At 42.9% G+C, this 19,106-nt stretch overlaps 2 protein-coding genes and 1 long non-coding RNA gene across 5 annotated transcripts in view; 2 read left to right on the forward strand and 1 right to left on the reverse strand.

Moving 5' to 3' along the window:
- The window catches only part of UROC1 (urocanate hydratase 1), a 46,675-nt gene extending 45,921 nt beyond the window's left edge, over positions 1 to 754 (forward strand). For both annotated transcript variants that reach the window (XR_014507914.1, XM_083426954.1), the window contains exon 20: positions 490 to 754. Coding sequence is in view for 1 of the 2 variants with exons in the window: in XM_083426954.1 (XP_083283080.1) it covers positions 490 to 630 (141 nt within the window). In the remaining variant the exon portion in view is untranslated. The remainder of the gene's footprint in view (positions 1 to 489) is intronic.
- A 2,318-nt stretch (positions 755 to 3,072) lies between these two features.
- Positions 3,073 to 5,538, reverse strand: LOC310671243. The gene is made up of 2 exons (XR_014507923.1): positions 5,401 to 5,538; positions 3,073 to 5,333 (listed from the first exon to the last, which is right to left on the reverse strand). It is a non-coding gene; the product is annotated as an uncharacterized lncRNA (long non-coding RNA).
- Positions 5,325 to 19,104, forward strand: ZXDC (ZXD family zinc finger C). 2 transcript variants are annotated; one of them, XR_014507913.1, is made up of 10 exons: positions 5,325 to 7,185; positions 8,548 to 8,700; positions 9,472 to 9,550; positions 9,947 to 10,077; positions 10,612 to 10,782; positions 11,870 to 12,704; positions 13,341 to 13,425; positions 14,642 to 14,796; positions 16,136 to 16,237; positions 16,562 to 19,104. XR_014507913.1 is itself a non-coding variant. In XM_083426943.1 (10 exons), exons 1-10 carry the CDS (start codon positions 5,631 to 5,633, stop codon positions 16,646 to 16,648), a joined length of 3,204 nt encoding a protein of 1,067 aa, XP_083283069.1. In that variant the 5' UTR covers positions 5,325 to 5,630; the 3' UTR covers positions 16,649 to 19,104. The 2 variants fall into 2 exon arrangements, 1 of the variants encoding a protein (XP_083283069.1); XM_083426943.1 differs by having other exon boundaries at positions 11,870 to 12,555.
- The last annotated feature ends 2 nt before the right edge of the window (positions 19,105 to 19,106 follow it).

Here is a 19,106-nt window from a genome sequence, read left to right on the forward strand (position 1 = left end):
CAGCGATTGCTCAAGAAATGCCTGTATCTAAAATGGAACATATTACAGATCACCTTAGTATTTCCATTACATCAGAGGGAACCTTGTGAAGCGCCCTGTTGATATTGTGACTGCCTGTGGTTAGTGCTGGCCAATAATCTTGTAACTGGAACTAAAACATACCAGGTTTACTTTAAAGCGGGTGGGGGGGGGCAGCCAAGGGCAGGCATAGGCAAACTTGGTCCTCCAGATGTTTGTTGCCTACAACTCCCATGATCCCTAGCTAACAGGGCCAGTGGTCAGGGATGATGGGAATTGTAGTCCCAAAACATCTGGAGGGCCGAGTTTGCCTATGCCTGGCCAAGGGGGTGAAGGAGCTAGATACTGTACTGAGAAATCAAATGTGTTAAAAATGAGAACCATTTGATTAGAAGTGTTCTCCTACGATTGACATAGCTGAGAGCCAAATTTCTTAATTTATGCCCATTTATTTTTGTTCCCTATGGACAGGTTGCTAGACGCTGTTGGTCCGGCAACAACAATGCATATGAAACCATTTGCCAAGCCATGCAGAAAGACAAGAAGCTGAAGGTGACTCTTCCACATAAGGTGGTAGATGACAATATCCTGGAACAAGCCTTGAGTTGTTAACCTTATACTAAAATTTTTATTCTGCCTTTTTTAAACAACAACAGGCTTTGAACAATGCTCTTCTGGTCTTCAACAAGCCTTAGTTAAGTTGGCATAATAAACACGCCTCTGAGTTTGCCTTCCAGGACAGTGGACCCTTTTTATTTTCATTTTTTGGAAACTACAACCTCCTTAACATTCAACAGTAACGGACATATTTCCATCGCATCACAGTGAATGTTTCCCAACCAAAGAATCTCTCCAGCATGAGTTGTATTGTCAACATCTATGATTGTTTGTCAGTCTAGAAATCCAAGCACAAGAAATAAGGACACATATGTTCCATTTCAAATGCTCTTTTAAGCAGCCCATTTTTCAGGTTTGTAGTCAAAATCCAGCATTGTTATTATGAGAATATTTATGCCTGTGTCAGCACTTCAGCTGCTCAGGAGGGTCTGACACGGGCCCCCATTGGAAATCCATTTACAGTGGTACCTCGGGTTACATACGCTTCAGGTTACATATGCTTCCGGTTACACACTCCGCTAACCTAGAAATAGTGCTTCAGGTTAAGAGCTTTGCTTCAGGATGAGAACAGAAATTGTGCTCTGGCGGCGCGGCGGCAGCAGGAGGCCCCATTAGCTAAAGTGGTGCTTCAGGTTAAGAAGAGTTTCAGGTTAAGAACGGACCTCTGGAATGAATTAACCCGAGGTACCACTGTATTTGTTGATTTGGATACCCGATTCCTTAGCTAATTTATATACACAACAAGGGTGAAGCATTCACTTAATTGTTTGCCTGGATGATTTGCCTTCCAAGCACTATGGATGGATGGATCAGAGTTGTCCCACAACCCATTCTTCACTCACCTCCCCTGAATTCTACTGTTTGTCCATCCCCTTGCTTATATCCCTATCTGTCTATCAGGGATGTGAGAACTCACCATCACCACCACATTGCATTCCTTGTCATCCTGTCTCATAGCATCATTCATCTCCTCTCCAACATCATCTCCAGCCATAAAAAAGGAAAGAACATGCCACCATTTTGAACCACAGTTTGCAAATGGCCTACAGAAGAGTTGGTGCCTTTTGGTGCTGCACAATGCCACAGCTGTGATGGGGTTGTGGCTGCTAGCTGGAATGGAGGCAGGAATGGGCCTCGGCTGCTGGTGGTCGAGATCTTTTCAGGCTGACAGAGCTGCAGTGATGAATCACACTCGGTGGTGATATATCCAATGTGAAAATTGCTCACAGTTGTATCTCTTAGGTCGCAAAAGCTACTTCTCTGTTCAGAACATTCCTGACTAGATGCCAGATCAAACACATACACAGTGATATATTATCTTCATGTGCTTTTGATTTTGGAATTTGCCAATAAATTTAAAAGCTCCCGGTTCTATTGGAGCTCATCCACACCCAGTTTGCATGCGGACAATGCCAAATATTTCAACATCTCACTTAAAAGCTTTTGGCCATAGATTGTAAAGCCAGATATTTAGCTTCATCAGTGACATCAGAGAAGGGGGGGGCTCCTTCCTTGTTAGTTGTTTATTATTATTATTATTATTATTTTAGTTGAACCCCAAGGTCCAGTAACCAGAGCCTGGTACAATAGACAAACAGTCAGAATTAAAGAACAGCATGCCTCTGAGCACATTCTGAGGCTAGGGATCTGATTTCAGTACAAGAACTGATCAGTCCTTTCACAAAAAGGTCAGAACCCAATTTGCTTTCTTCGTTTCCGCAACCTAGGTGAGGAAAGGCACTTTTCTGTTGCTATTTCAATGTGCTAATAATGAGATGTAAATAATCATCCCCCCCAAAGAGTAATGTAATTATTGTTAATCTAGAATAGTTAACCATCAACAAAAACAGTTTTAACTAAATAGTTCTAACTGCTTTTTTATAAAGTAGTTGTAATACATGAAAAGTGGCAGAACCGTGGGTTTAATTACTGAATGCTGCATAGATACTGGGTAAATTGGGGGTCTCAATTTCTGCCATACTTGCTCCTGGAATCACCTTGGTTAAAATCATATAGAAAACACACTCTGTTTGCACCTAAAGTAATTGCTTCCAATAAATGATTCTCCTTCTTTGGAGGTCTTTAAGCAGAGGCTTGACAACCATATGTCAGGAGTGCTCTGATGGTGTTTCCTGCTTGGCAGGGGGTTGGACTCGATGGCCCTTGTGGTCTCTTCCAACTCTATGATTCTATGAACAGGAACTGCCTCATTTGATTTCCCTTCTTGTGCAGGGGGTGTAGAAGAGGCGGAACTAGATGACATTTGGTTCCTTCATAACTGCGATTCATTGCAAGGTTTTTTCCTCCTTCCATGGTTTTGTGCCAGCGGAATGCAGTTCAATTTAAGCTGTCAATGAATTGTATCTCACTGAATAGCCCAAGCGAGCTCTACAATAGAGACTTAAGGACACCCTGTTCCCAATAATGGGTTGTTGCTTTTTAAAAAGACGCTTATAAAGATTTTATATAAATATAAAGACAATATTTTGACAAGATATAATAAACATGTTTGTGGCCAATATCCCTCATATGAATTTGGATATACTAAAACTGCATCAACAAAGCAAACTATGTAAATAACTTTTCTGGGTGCGGATATATTCATTATAAAGGCAGATAAATTAATGAGCAGAAATGGGGTTGTGTAGATATGTTGATACTGCAAATTGTTTGTTCACAAACTAAAATAACAAACCAAGATCATATGGTAGCATGGTTTGTTACGACATCCAAATCAGACCTTTATGTCTCTTAATTTAACAAATTACAGCACTGAATACAATGACAGATGATCCATTGTGACAAAGCCAGATTAATTTTTGAGTTTACCATGTTATAATATGCAGGTCCATCATGAAGCATATGGAATTCCAACAGAAAATGCTCAGATACTTGTTTTGCTTAGCAGTTGCTTGGATTAGCAAAGTTGTGGCTAGGAATGTGCAAATGTGTCAGTTATGGTTTCTCATTTTTCCAGTCTTAATTTCAGTTCTCCACATTCCCACATCAGTTTGCAGATTTTCTTTTAAGAGTCTTCATGAATATTATTCAGCATTATAGGGCAAATTTGCAAGCAATTTTCACCAGTGAATATTTGGGTACTATGTTCGCTAATATATCTGAGGTCCTTCTTTGTGTGCCCTCTCCATGGGAGGTGCAGAGCCTGGCAACACGATTGGGCCTTTTCAGTGGTGGCTCCCTGCGTGTGGAATGCTTCCCCCAGGGAGGCATGTGTAGTTCCACCTTCATCTGTTTTTAGGTACTAAAGGCTTATCTTTACCTGCTTTTAGCTGGCTTCCAGGTTGCTTTGGGACACTTTTTGAAAAAAGTGACTAACAAATGATAGACAGACAGATGGATTTTTTGCACCCTATACCTAGTATATGAATTTTTGTACTCATTAATTCATTGCAGAATTCAGAGAAGTTTGAATCTTGAAGGATGGCTGAGTGTTTGGTTCACACACCATTTCAGGAAGTGCCAATTTAGCAGAGAAACCTTTAAATGTGAACTGAATTGAATTTCTCTCCACTGCCCCGGTGATTGTGCCACACTCATATTGTAGCAGGTGTATGAAATAACCTAGCAATACAGAAAGGGGGCAGTTTCAAAAAGCTTTAGAAATAATGCAGTTGGCTAAGCATGAGGAGATCGTCCATTTCATAATAACAAAGATGTGTTGTGATGATTTTTTTTTAAAAAAAAGTTCAAAAAATCACAAAAGTGTGTGTCAAAAGTTAGGACCAACATGTAATTTTTTTCCAAGGTGGTATAGCACCACCTGCTGCTTAAATGATATTGCAGCAATTCCAGTTGTGGATATTTTTGGTGCAGTATTTTTGGAGAGTAGTTATTTGGAGAGAGAGGAAGGAGGCTTTTAAAGGGTGCTCCCCACTTACACGATTTTCACTGTGTGTAGGGTGCCTGAAGCCGTGTAAAGTGGGGCGTCATCTGTACGTGGTGGGAATACATCACGTTTCTTTACAACTTATGTATTGTATTGTTATGAGTTGTTGGGGATAGGCTGTATACTTTAGCCCTCTTCTAATTCCTGGATACAGGTGGATTCAATTCACTGAATAGCCAGGCTAGCTTCCTGGTGAGCTAAAGACCCTCTAAGTGTGGGCCATTAAGGTAACAAAGGAAGTAGCTCTGTGCCAGAAAACAAATGGGTGAACCCCCATCCCTCAGCTCGCTGGTAGTTCACAAGATAAAGGCCAGAGTGGAGAGTTGAGTTATGTGAGCTAGAAGCTGGTAGGCTGGGGGACAGAGCTATGCCTTATTTCTGCTATGGGAGAAGCAAGAGTCTCTTGGAGTGTTAATGCTGTGAACCTCTCCATCCCAGGCTCAGGTTGTATATATGTGTAAATAAACCATATATCCTAAAGGCATCACAATCTTGGCAGGCCCTCACTGCAAGGAAACCTGAACCCCTGGGATCTTGCACTGCTTGGAGATTGCGGTGAGGGGTAACAGTATCTTTAGTTGCTTTTCGCACTGTTTTTTAAACCTGCTTTTGTTGCTTTCAGTGGTATGATTTAAATCACCTTAAGGTGTATGTGAAAGGCAATTCCCAAATAAAGTAATAAATAAATGTAAACAAGAAGGATCCAATCTAGGTGTAAGCCTCTTTCAACAGAGGAGGTGGAAACATTACTTCCGACACTTAGGTTCGTCCTGCACATGAAAAGCACATTCTCACGTGTTCCACCTGCACATCGCTGTACTTTGCAGGATCCCTTCCTTTGCATGATGGCCACCAACGTGGAGGGCTTTAAAAGAGGATTAGGCAACTTCATGGAGGAGAGGGGCTATCAATAGCTACCAGCCACGATGGCTATAGCTCTGCCTCCACAGTCGAAAGCAGCAATATTTCTGAATTCCAGTTGCTGGAAACCACAGGAGAGGGAAGACGGCTCTTGCGACTCAACCCTGCTTGCAGGTTTCCCACGGGCATCCGGTTGGCCACTGTGAGAACAGGGTGTTAAGACGGGATGGGCCACTGGCCTGATCCAAGACGACTGCTCTTATTTTCGCATCCCCCTTTCCCCGACTTCTCTCCGCTCCGCGAGGCGCACCTTCCTGCGCTATTGCATGCTCCACATAGCAATCCCGTGTCCGGGTTTTCCACCCAGCCGCGTTGGCTCCGGATCCCCTCTCTGAGCTGTTGTCTTTCTCTCTCGCTGAGCGATCCGCATTCCGGGTTTCTCCACCCGCCCCGCCGGCCCCGCCCCGCGGCTCCGGTTTCAGCCGCTGCTACAGGGACCCCCAAGATGGAAACGCAGGGGCTGCCTGCCGCGGTGGAGGCGGCCCGGCCCGAGCCCGGCACCCAGCAACATGGCGGCAGCGGCGCCGCGGCCGTTGGAGAGGGGGCTTCTTCCTCAGGGCCCGCCCGCCGACCTCCTCAGCCGCTGGACTCGGGGGCAGGAGCGGCGGCGGCGGGAGCCTGGGGCCTGGACGTGACATTCCCGGTGCTGCTGCTCCTGGAGGGCAAGAAGCCGCCGGAACCGCCTCAGCAGCAGCAACCGCCGCCGCCATTGCCGCCTCCTCCCCCTCTTCCTCCGCCGCCCGCCCCTCAGCAGCCTCCGCAGGGGCCTTCCGCGAGCAGCGCCTTCGCCCTGCCGCCCGCTGGCCCCGGGCAGCCGCACGACAGCGACGCTCTGCTGCTGGTGCTCAACTTGGTGCGGGGCGGAGCCTCCGGAAGCCCCTCGCAGGAACCCGCCGCCACCACCACGACGACGCAGCCGCCGCCGCCTCCGCGAGAGGAGAAGCCGGGCGACGGCGGGGGGGAAGGTGCACTCGAGGCCGAGGCTCCTGGGCCCGTGGCTGAGGGGAGCGGACAGGCGGCGGCGGCGGCGGAGGACGACGACCCCGGCGCCGCCGGCTCCTCGTTCTCGGGCACGCTCACCATCAACAACCAGAGCCTGCTGGTGCGCTTCGAGAACGGGCTGCTCAGCCTCGGCGGGCCCGCGCAGCCGCCTCCGCCACCCACGCCGCTCCTTCCTCCTCCTCCTCAGGCGCCGCGCTCCTCAGGCGCTGCCGACGAGGCCTCGGCAGGAGGCCCGTCTCGGACTCCCGCGCCTTACTCTTGCCCCGAGCCCCGCTGCGAAGAGGCCTTCTCCCGCAAGCAGCTGCTGCGACTACACCGCCTGTCCGCGCACGGAGGCGGCGGCGGCGCTGCTGTTACGGCGCAGGATGGCGGAGGAGGAGGAGCGGGAGAAGAAGCGGCGGCGGGGGGCTCCGGGCGGGCGGCGCGGCCCTTCTGCTGCCCGGTCCCCGGCTGCTCTTGGGCCTTCGCCACGGCCTACAAGCTGCGGCGCCACCTGCACTCGCACGACAAGCTGCGGCCTTTCGCCTGCTCGGCGCCCGGCTGCTCGAAGCGCTTCACCACCATCTACAACCTGCGGGCGCACGGCCGGGCCCACGAGCAGGAGGCGACGCACAAGTGCGAGGCGTGCGGGCAGCGCTTCCCCAGCGCCGCCCGCCTCGGCGCTCACCAGCGGAGGAGCCACCTGGAGCCCGACCGGCCTTACCGCTGCGAGTATCCAGGTAAGCAGCCGGCAGCTCTAACTCTCCCTCTAATTATTTTTATAAAGGTCAGCAAGTCTCGGCCTTTTGGACTTGGGAAAGAGCCCCGCCTCAAAATCCTTTTGGACTTGTAGGTAGGCAGCACCCCCGGATTGCTGGCTGCATCCATTGCACGTTTAAAGCGCACGAATTCCATCAGAGAATCCTTGGAAACTAGCTTCCAGTTACCAGTTGCAGCATCCTGAACAAACTGCGGTTCCCAGGATTCTTTGGGGAGAAGTCGTGCACTTTAAATGTGCAATGTGGATTTGTTTTGCACAGTGGAAAAAGCGGAAGAGAGTTGAATCGTAATCTCAGTAGCCACTTGCAGTACTAATCTCTTTAAGAAAAAATACTTCGCGTTGCACTCTTCATTAGGTGTTTTCGGCACCTTGTGGGATAGACTAGAGATAGTGATAAGACCCAAAATTACTCGGTGAGCTTTGCAGGTAAGTGAGGGTTTGAATCCAAGCCAGAACATCCACAATTCTGTAGGGTCATTCCATATCAAATGATTCATTTATTTTTTTTACCTCATGTCATCCAGTTTTCTTAATATTTTGTACCCTTAAAAAAAATTAAAATATTAGATATAAATTTGTTTTGATCATTCAACAAGTGTACAAAATATTAAGAAAATTGGATGAGGTAAAAAAATTGGATCACTTGATATGGAATGGAGCTGTAGTGGGGTTCAATATAAGTGCACTGTAATATTTAGACTTGTGCGTAACTTTCAGCATTCTGTTTCCAAGAGAGAAGCACAGAAGGCAGACATGAAGGCCTTCATCTGTTGTTTGTTTTCTGCATTTGGTATGCTGAGATAATCTACTTTAGATTAGCTATCATGTACATTGTCTCTGTACATTTGAATGCTTACCATGCTGGAATGCTACAATATTAGATGTGGAAAATAAAGGTTAGCGAAACAACAAGAAAATTTGCACTCCAGTTTAGAAGAAAGGGAAATTGCAGAGTGATGTATAAGAATGGCAGTGTGCTAGTGAAAAGGAGATGCAAAAAACTAACTTCAGCTGTGACATTATACTGCAGTACTCCAGAAAGGTCTTCATAGTTTAATGAGATATTTATCTATCTATTTATTTATTTACTGTTATTTAATGGGGTTGTGGATCACTTTTCGGGCAATTCCCCCCATAGTACTTAGAAATGATATGTCAACATAATATACACAGTAAGATACACCATTAAAACAATTTAAATGATATTATTATTACCACGAACTTTTCTAGATCATGGTAATAATAATATTCTAGTTCATGGTAATACCCAGTTGTTTTGTTTTTCACTAAAGCAGAGTTTGGTTCTTCCTTCTTTCTCTAGGTTGTGAGAGGACCTTCATAACAGTGAGTGCATTATTTTCTCATAATCGAATCCACTTCAGGGAACAAGAACTGTTCTCCTGCTCCTTCCCCGGCTGCAACAAGCAGTATGACAAAGCCTGCCGACTGAAAATCCACATGAGAAGTCACACAGGTGTGAAGCTAGGGCATTAGTTAAAGTTGGTTTGTCATTAATAGATAAACTGATTATGTTGAATTGAAATGTGTCCTTGATTCTTACATGGAGTTGTGGTACTAAGGAATAAACACAGTTTTGTGTGTGGGTTTCCCTCCCCCAATCTATTTGATTTACTTGAATCCTGGTGTTGTTCTGTGTCCTTGGGTGCACTGCTAGCTTGCTGTCTTGAAGTAGAAGTTAACTTCTACTTAATTAAAACCAGCAAACCTGAGCTTAAGTGAGTGGGTGGTGGAAGCAAATAGAACTTAATGTTTAACCGATTTATAAAAGTAAGGCTTCCTTGGATTTGGTAAACTTGAAATAGTATTTTCAGATTTATAGGGAGAGTGTCCTTTAAACAACTGTGCATATTGCTTGCCTGGGGTCAGCAGCATTTTGAGCAATGTAAGCTATATGCATGACTTGCTCTGAATCTTCTGGTGTTAAAGAACCAATAGCTATTTAACTCAAGAGAGGAATCAGGCAGAAGGGTCATTGGATGGGTGAGAATGTTTCTTCTATTTATTTAAAAATTCATTGAACTGGTTTTAGCTAAGGTTCTCAAAGTAGCTCATAAGCTGCACAAAACAGAACAATTAAATCAATAGTAAACATAAAATTATTAGACATCCAGAATAACATGTGAGAGTGAGGAGTTGGGGGGGGGGTTTATCAGAAATGTTGGGTAATTGCATAATTGCATTCTTGTTTTTTTAAAAAAATATTTTTGCTTTTGCTTTCCTCCAGGTGAAAGACCTTTCATCTGTGACTTTGAAGGTTGTGGCTGGTCTTTCACTAGCATGTCCAAGCTATTAAGGCACAAAAGGTAAATTACCTGACTGTACATGGCTGTTTAGAGGTCCTCAAAGAGCTTGCACTTTAAACTTTTTCACTGGGGGAAATAACAAATCGGGAGGGTGCGAAAAGGGAAAGAGATGAATACAAGAAGATAAATAAGCTTTGCTTCCCATGGAAAAGGCATATGCATTTTATCTGGAATATTATTTTTGGTGCTGTTGGGCCCCAACCATCATGGCCCTTCTGGCTGGGGTTGATCTGAGTTGTTGTCTAAAACAGCTGAAGGGTACTAGATTGTGGAATTCTGGTTTAAGTGTTCCAGGAATATGCACATGTTCAGCTAAAATGATTAGGATCCAACCTATAATCATTGATGCCTGTGCCCTTAGTATTTTATATTGAATTTATTTAATTCTTATTGTAGGAAACATGAAGATGACAGAAGGTTTACATGTTCTGTAGAAGGCTGTGGAAAATCCTTCACAAGAGCTGAACACTTGAAAGGGCATAGTATAACTCATCTTGGCACAAAGCCATTTGAATGTCCAGTAGAAGGTATTATTTGTATATGTGCTCTTGTATGCTTGGGTTAGATTAGAGAAGATGGCAGCTCTATGCATCAGGTTTGAATTGCTGCTGAATCATACAATGGGGAGAAAAGCACGTTCATAGCACAGCATGGATAGGAGAAACCCTTTCGTGTTTTTCCCTCCAAAACTACTTTTTTAAAAGGTGTTTTTGGTTTTGTTCTGGCACTTTTGGATACCCTATACATGCTTGTTTGTGACATGTTAAGTTTTCCACACTAACAGCCTATGTCTGATGAGAAGTAATTCCCATATTGGAGTTTATTCCCAAGTACTGTAGTGAGTATAGGATTGCAGTCTAAATGGATTTTCCATATTATATTACTTTGTATTAATAACATTTCCACATTTTTTTATGGCAAGACATACAAAAAAATCATGACACAGATAATTTTGTGGAATGGGAATCCTGATAATTGCCTTTGGCATCCAAATGAAAAGAGGATATAATTTTAAAATGTAAATTAAGGGACAGTATCTAAACTTTGATATCTTATTTCAGGTTGTTGTGCAAAGTTCTCTGCACGTAGTAGTCTGTATATTCACTCCAAAAAACACCTTCAGGATGTGGACTCACTGAAGACGCGTTGCCCTGTATCCAGCTGTAATAAATTGTTCACTTCCAAGCATAGTATGAAAACACACATGGTCAAGCAACACAATTTTAGTGCAGGTATGACCCGTTGACTGACTGCTTGGCAATAAGTCAAGGCTGGTATGTGTTGTATCTAAAACATAATATATTTACAGTGGTGCCCCGCAAGACGAATGCCTCGGAAGATGAAAAACTCGCAAGACGAAAGAGTTTTTCGTTTTCTGAGTTGCTTCGCAAGACGGATTTCCCTATGGGCTTGCTTTGCAAGATGAAACGTCTTGCGGCTTTTTTTTAAAACCGCCAATGCATTCCTACGGGAAACCGTCAATACACAGTGGTGCTTCGCAAGATGAAAAAACTTGCAGAACGAATTAATTTCGTCTTGCAAGGCACCACTGTATTTTTGGTATTGAAACACTGGTTATTTTAGAAAGCCCAGTAAGTTGTGGTTTCAAATGCTTTGCTCCTAAGTCCTTGCTATTTAATTACTATGGGGTGTTGTATCCTTTTAAAAGGATGTGATTAATTTATAATAGTATTTCCCTACTTATAGCAGGAGCAGTGACTGAGTGATACCGGTGTCAACTTGTGGTTTTCTCAGACATTGATCTCATGCTTCCAGACACTTTATGATCAATTCCATATAACTACAGTAGTGCCTTGTTTGCCACTGAAAATTGCTTCTGTATGATAGAAGCTCTACGTGGTTGTGAGAACTGCATGAATTTGTTTCCTATGTGGTTTAGCCAAACTGAGGGGTAAGTAATGGTGCCAGAATCTGGGGAAATGCAGCGTGTACCTCTCAGTCTGCATAACATACAGGAAGCTGATTCAAGCCATTCTCATAGTATGTGGGCCCCTGACCACATGAAAATGACCTTGAACAGCAGCCATGCCACTGTGTGTGCATATCAGGGAGGCAGGGTTTGAAAATGATTCGAAAGGACAGACTAGAATAGTGACAAGCAGAAATAGGTTCCTAGCTAACATTGGCTTCTGCAAGGTGAGAAGGATGTTGGCTGGAGTGATTTAGACATCAGGATGTTTGGAGGAATGGCAGGGCAGCCAAGTTGGAAGTAGAGGCAGCAGGTGGGGTTTATTGTTGGCCTTTGATTCCCATGTTCCATGGGCACGGTGGTACTAACATGCTAAATCTTTGTTTCAGATCTCTTAAATCAGATGGAAACTATCGGTTCCCTCACGCCTAGCAGTGAACTTGCCAGTTCAGGACAAAGTGACCTCAGCAATGTAGACCTTGTGTCCCTTTTTTCCAGTGTTTCTGGGAACACCTCTGGAATTTCAACAGACATGGCTCTGATAAACTCTGGAATTCTCACAATAGATGTTGCTTCCGTTGGCTCCACGCTTGGGGGCAATCTTTCTGTCGGTAGCAGTTCTCTTGGTCAGACAGTTGACCCACTGATTTTAGTGGCTAGCAGTGACATTCCACACAGCCTGGACAGCTCTCTTCTGCTGGGAACCACTGCCACAGTTTTGCAGCAAAGCACTTTAAATTTGGATGATGTACAGACTGTGAATGCAGAAGCCTTAGGCTCCCTAGCATCGTTGTCCACAAGGAGTTCCAGTCAAGACCTGCATGGTTTGACTTCCAGTAATAACCTGTCAGTAGACGCAGCCACTTTAACCCCTTCAAGCAGCCTTGGCGGAAATAATGCATCTGAATTACTGGCTCCAAGTAAAGCAGAGCAAACTTTACTTCCTAGCCTGGATGTTGTGGGACAGCAAGAAGGCAGTAAAGTGGTGACTCAGTTTGTGTTCTCCAACCCTCCAGGAAGTTACAGTGCACAGAAAGAAACTGATCTGAGCACGGTGACTGGCAGCTCCTTTCTGGTATGCAGTAGCTCTCAATAACTGTAGTTTTCATTAGTATCTTAGCTTTGAGGATATTATATTGCCGTATATGAGCCATCCTTTCTACCAGATCAAATGGGTTTGTGGAATGTCTGCCACGAACGAAGTCGTCGTATGTTTTGTACAACGTAAGTGGTATAAGTTGTGGTTGCCTGTGAAAGTATTAAACACAGTTACACATTCGGAGGAAAGTTTGCTTTTTGTTTTCCCAGCTGGAGCTTAGTGCTATTAACCTCTTTTCCCAGGTTGTTGTAAGTACTCAAAAGAGTGATGGTTGACTTTGGAACTGACTAAATAAAAAGGAGTGCCCTGTTCGCTGCTTATAGAACAAGGAAAATGGAATGCAATATCTTGAAGAGTTCCTTCTCTTCTGATCCTTGTCTTAATATTATTATTATCCCACATGCAGCAAAAATAGGGTTTCTGACTGGTAGTTGAATTAAACACTTGTGTTAGTTTGAGGAAGACAGAGGACCATAGTCTTGAGCTGCATTTCCAAAACGTGTTTCAGTGGTGGTAGTCTTAATACAGTACTTCCAGTCCCCTGCGAGTCAGATAAATGGGTGACCTCAGTATTGAATTTCCCTATGCTTGCATCACTATCCCATTAAACTGTTAAGCTGATTAGCATAGAAAAAGTTCAGACCATGCAGGGAGACTTCTAGGGATCTATTCAGTGATGTTTGGAAAAGCATATTGTCTAAAATGTGAACCTAAGAATCCTGTTCCATTGGTGACATGCATAAACCTTCTTCTCTCATTAGGAGAGTGGTGGGTCTGCAAGAACAGATTATCGAGCCATTCAGCTTGCCAAGAAAAGAAAACAGAAAGAAAATGGGAATGACATAGGTGAGTATATAATTGTTCCAGCACAGGATGCAATTTACTGAGTGAAATTCTTTTGAAGACTTGTGTGTGTGCCTGGTACAAGCCACCATAGATTACTAAGGTGGTATCATGGTTAGTTTGGGGCTATTCGGGTGAATAGAGCCTCCCTTCTTAGAAGACTTGCTCAAATTGGGGTAATTTTGCTATGTTCTAGTAGTGGGTATGCTCTGCAGCACACATGGATGATAGAACATTGAAGTATGATGAAATATTGCTTAATGAAGCTCTTTCCCTGTTTCTTAAATGTTTGCTTTTGTATGAAATGGTAATTGTAAAATACCCTTATCACCCAATCCTAACCATGTTTACTAATCCTTCCTCGGGCATGTACAAATTGATTATAATCATATCTGCTCTGACCTTGATGCTGTGTGTGAAGCAGTTTCTTTGTCTAGGACACATAGTGGTCCAGCTTTGTTGGATTGGTTTTTTCAGTTATTGTGACTTAAGGATGTAAACATGGTGTTCAGAGAAATTTGGTCAACCTCTTGTGTGTTCGTCCATGCTATTCATTAGTAATTATATTTGGAGAAGTGAAGTAACGGTTGGTCTAGGAGGTAGAAACTGAGATATGAAAGCTAGGAGCTAAATGGCACCTTAAACCTAGGTTATAGTCACTAGAATGGAATGTCTAGGCACACTCTTTTATAACAAGAATACAAAGCTGAAAAAGAAAGAACTGCAGCTCAAATACTATGTTCATTTTTCACATGATCTAGTTCTTTCCTTGCCCACCTCCCTAATATTCTTACGAGGGTCTCTTCTCCAGTCTCCAGAGAGTAGCTGGAAGTGGGGAGGCAGAAAAAAGTCCTCCTTTCCTTCCACTCTGCAATTTTAATCTTAAATCTTGGGTGCAGTGCTGCACCCAGAGCTCAAAAACTGCTTGCACTAATGAAATTCCCTGTCGCAAAATGCACCCAGAACAATGGGAGTTTTGAATACTGCTATGAGGTGCAGGATTCTGTAAGCTGAGTTCCACTAATGGGATATCAGGATTCAGCTCCATGTTTTTATATGCCATGTGTAGTATTACCTACTACCTAATTACCTACTTTCTTTGGTGAAAAGCATATATTGTTATATTAAGAGCTTTTTTGAAATACATTATTTAGAAGTACATATGTTCAATTCCTTGGAACATGACTTTGTATTACACACGTCAATTACTTTATTTCAGGAAGCCCTAACTCTGGCATAAGAAAAGGCAAAAGTGATAAAGTTAGTTCTTCTAACCATGGGAATCGGTCATGCAATAGTGTTTTGCCAAATGGAAACCTAACAGTAAGAGATTCCTCAGCTGGCACACAGTTTGTTCAAATCCAGCTACTTCAGGTAAGAATTCACTACCTGACTTTATTTGAACACTTCATTTTTAAATTATGTATTTAGAAATGTACACCGTACATTTACTTTTATGTAACTGGTAAGTGGTTCTTGGTGTGCATGATGATCCATTATATAGTTCAGATGCAACATCCCTGGAGGGCATTTAGAAAATAACTTGCAAACTATCCTGACTTGTTTTTAGGAGGTAAATTAATTATTGTTTGATTTTATACCAATGTTATATATTTGATGTTAGCCGCCCTGAGCCCAGTCTTGGCCGGGGAAGGCGGGATACAAAGAAAAGTTGATGATGATGATGACTATTATTAAACTCAACCTTTCAGCTCTCTTCTCTACCCATCACATGATAACCCCTTCCCTCGCTTGTTTACTGAAAACGAAAACTGTTGAAATATATATGTAAAATGGCTTGGGAATATGTTAAAACAAAACAGTAAATGGGCAGGAACACATTCAAACAAACAGTTGGTGGTGAGGTCAGGATGGAGGGGGGAAGATGAGCTGGTATACAGTAGACTGGCATGTCCCAGATGAAGTGACCCCTTTGTCTAAAACAAGTGTAACCAATTTGCATATGGCGATTAATAAAAACAGGTTTGATGTGCTCTAGAGGGTTGGGCCCTTTGAAACAGCATAGGAAGTGGTGGTGTAGGGAGGAGGAGGTACCTGAAGATTCCCTTTATTCTCATTCTGCTGTCTGAAAGCTCCACTAGGTCAAAAAGCCTTCCTTTAGATCTGTACATGGTTGTATAAAGTACTCTCTTGTTTTTGCATTTAGTATATGCAGAGGATGGTGTCCATGGAAGAACAAGCTAGATGAATATTGCCTTTTAATAACTGTCTGCTTATAGTGAATAAAGTAACTAAGTATAGTGGTATCTTGGAAGTAGAACGGAATCCATTCTGGAAATCTGTTTGGCTTCCAAAACGTCCAGAAACCAAGTTGTGACTTCCAGGAAGCTTCTGCAGTCAATTGGAAGCCAGGGAAGCCACATCAGACGTTCAGGTTCCAAAGAACGTTTGTAAACCGGAACACTCTCTTCCGAGTTTGCGCCATTCGGGAGCCAAAACATTTGAGTCACAAGGCGTTCGTCAGCCAAGGTATGACTAAATAGTTTCCAGTCCATAATTGGGTGGCAGTATGATTTATATATTTCATAGAAATGATTAAGATTTCTACTTTCAGGATGGAGAGCCATAAAAATGCATAGCTAACTAGACATGTTGCCACTTCCAAATGTTTCCATGTGTTTATAGCAGAAGATTAGGTTGCCATTGGGATTTTTCTGTGACTAGAAACTGATCTTGTCTCCTTTATCTTTAGGATGATTCCCCAGGAGAGGGAGATTTGCCATTTCAGCTCAGTTCTCAGTCATCTTCTTCACATTCTCAGCTGACAGTAGACTTGCCCGTTCATATCCTTCAGGTACAACCCCTTTTGTGTTTTAAAATTGGACATCAACACAAATTCCAGTTGCCCTGCGTGATACAAATTGACAGCTGCTATAAGTTTTTAAAAGATGCCTTTTCTGTATGCTTTTTTTGCTTGTTTAAAATTTGATGGATAAATGGCAAAAGACCAAAGGCAGACTGTAGAATAGTATGATTTTTTAAAAAATCATCCAGTGTGTGATCTTCCCAGAGATGGAATTTGGAAGCTTATTAAATCAGCCATATGTATCTGTGAAACTTGGAAATTGGAATGCCTATGTCACTTTGTGATTTTTTTTTTTATTCTGCTTTTGTACAGGAGCCACACAACTCTACCGAAGAGGATGCTAGTTCTGATAATTCTCAGTTTACAGGAAGCACCATTAACCTACAAGACCTTGAATGATTGTGCTGCGGACAGAAACATTCAAGTACAGCATCTTGAGAAGTAGAAACTTGTTCCTACTTCTGAAGGAAAAAAATAGGAGTGGGCACACATCAGTGCTACTTCGTGGCTTGCCTGATGGTTATCGTGCAATGGAAACCTGTTCAGTAAATTTTATTTGATAAGGCTTTGGAGATCTTGGTATGTTCTGTCTTGTGGTCAGAAAAATGTGATTATGGAAGCATTATTTAGATTATGCAGTGGATGTTTTGAAACCCTATCTTAGAATGGACATGCTGTGATTGTACTCCATACTGTTGTCTTCAAGGACAGTGCTGCAATATCAACAGTTACACTTGGCAGTGTAAAACCCATACACATAATTAGTGCCCCTAGTTGAATATTGGACTTGAGTGGAGGAAGAGCCGTTAAGGCCATTGAAGTGTTTATTATCGAACTGTTTTCTCTGATAGCATTGAATACAGTTTTAAGGAAATAATTGCAGAATGATAATACAGTTCTTGGGGGGGGGGGTTAGCAGAAGTTGAACCATATAGTTCCTTGCTCCTTCCATCCCTGATATGGTGCAGTATACACTTTCTACCTTTTAGGAGGCTGCCTAGCAGATGCTAATTCTTACCCCTTGAATATGTTTACAGTAATACAAAACAGTATTGCCAATTCCTGTGAAGTTGCCACTTTCAGTATGTATAGCCCAGTCCCATGCATGTTTTCTTGGAAATAAATTTATTCCCAAGTTAATGTGCATAGGATTGCATTCTTGGTCCATGTGCCATTTACACAGACTATATACTTGAGCAAAGAGCTTCCAGCTAGTGTCATAGGATTTGAGATGCAGGTGAGTTACTGACCCAGAAGGAAAGTGCATATTTAACTTGAATAGGAACCTGCCTTTTTTAATTTAGTTGATAGGAAAATAGTTCTGTTGACTTTTAAAAAGCAAATGTCAAGATTTCAGTTGAACATAGGATATAAGAACTTGGTGTTCAACAACAAACATCAAGGCTGGAATTTTAAATATACTTTTCATGATGTGCCACAAGGATGTAAAATTATATATATGTATCTATATATAGGACTTTGTTAAAAAGCAGCGTGTGTATGTATGAATTTTTATTCCTGCAGTGTGAGCGTGCATATGCAGTTCTATTTTTTACAAAGTATGATATCCTGCAGATGAACACATGTGATCTGACCTTGTGTATATTTATTTGAAGTCATGGGATGCACTAATAAGAGGGTAGCTAGCTGAAAAGCATGAATGGTGGTGGTAAGAAACAGAGTTCCCCAGACTGGACCCTTCTCCAGGCCCATATGCCTCTGAAGCTCATGCACAATTTGGAATGGACTAATTCTGCAGCCACCCAGACTTACCTGGCAACAGTGGCAATGAGGTGAGCTGGTCCAAGGGCCTCTGATGGTAGCATTCTGGATACCAGGATTTCTGTCATCCTTTCAGAAGATTTTCCTGGTACATCCCTAATGCCTGGAGATGTGTTGCTTGGACCTATTCTTGCTCCATAGCATGTAATCGAGAGCACAGCATGACTAGAATGGCCCCGGAAATGATTTTCTGATATTGGACCATGCATCACTTCTTCAATAAGCTCATTCCAAATTAAGGTTGGGAGGGGGCTTGCCCATAAGTAATTAGAAATGTACTGATTCCTGTGCCTTTTTACTTACTTTCCCTGAAATGTTTAAGGCATTTTTATACTGATTATACATCACTTCAGATTTAATTTATGGGTATTTTAAAAAAAATCTTAACTAGTTTATTTCTTAATTGTCAGTGGTGTAACTTACCTGATTACCACCTTGCCCTGTTATACTAAGTTCACTAAATGAAGAACTATAGTTAATTTTTGTTTCCTTTAGATCAGAATGGGGAACTATGGGGCCGAATACTGCCCTGCCTGCCTGCCTGCCTCTTTCTCTGGCCCTTGGGACTGGCTCTAGGCCACATTCCTCACCACCCCTCTTTGAGTCTTTGCATGGCTGGAATGTATCCTTGAATTCTGACAATGCCTCTTGCTTCCCTGGGTGGATGATCGAGAGGAGCAGGCTGTATTCAGCTAAGTTTTACTCCAAGAAGCAGCACTGACATTAATAACCTTAAGTCACGTCATGTCTATTAATTTCAGTGAATCTGCTATGAGTACTAACAGTGTGTGGAAACTGGCTTACTATACAAAGGTGAAATGAATATTCATCCCCCCACCCACTTTTGCCTCTGATTCCACTCATGGCTGGCAGGTGGCGCTTAGCAGCTTGCCCAGAAGAGACTATGGTTTCCCACCACTGCCTTAGATGAACCGAGTGAAGTAACTGCTAACCCATTCAACCTTTTTTTTATATATCACTAAAGTTCAGTTTAAGAGAAACTAAAACTCTGAGTGGTCTGCAGATGTATGACTTTGCTTAAAAGAGTATTGGAGGCTTGCAAACCCCCCCCCCC

The sequence above is a fragment of the Podarcis tiliguerta genome (genome assembly GCF_965153285.1).
Source record: "Podarcis tiliguerta genome assembly, chromosome: 2".
In the NCBI taxonomy this organism is placed as follows: Eukaryota; Metazoa; Chordata; class Lepidosauria; order Squamata; family Lacertidae; genus Podarcis; species Podarcis tiliguerta.

Bases quoted from the DNA above. Each gene is read 5' to 3' on its own strand.
- ZXDC (XM_083426943.1), top strand. From the start codon at position 5,631: ATGGGCCACTGGCCTGATCCAAGACGACTGCTCTTATTTTCGCATCCC. The intron at 9,551-9,946 runs GTAAATTACCTG...TTCTTATTGTAG, and splicing joins AAGCTATTAAGGCACAAAAG to GAAACATGAAGATGACAGAA. The intron at 14,797-16,135 runs GTAAGAATTCAC...CTTTATCTTTAG, and splicing joins TTCAAATCCAGCTACTTCAG to GATGATTCCCCAGGAGAGGG.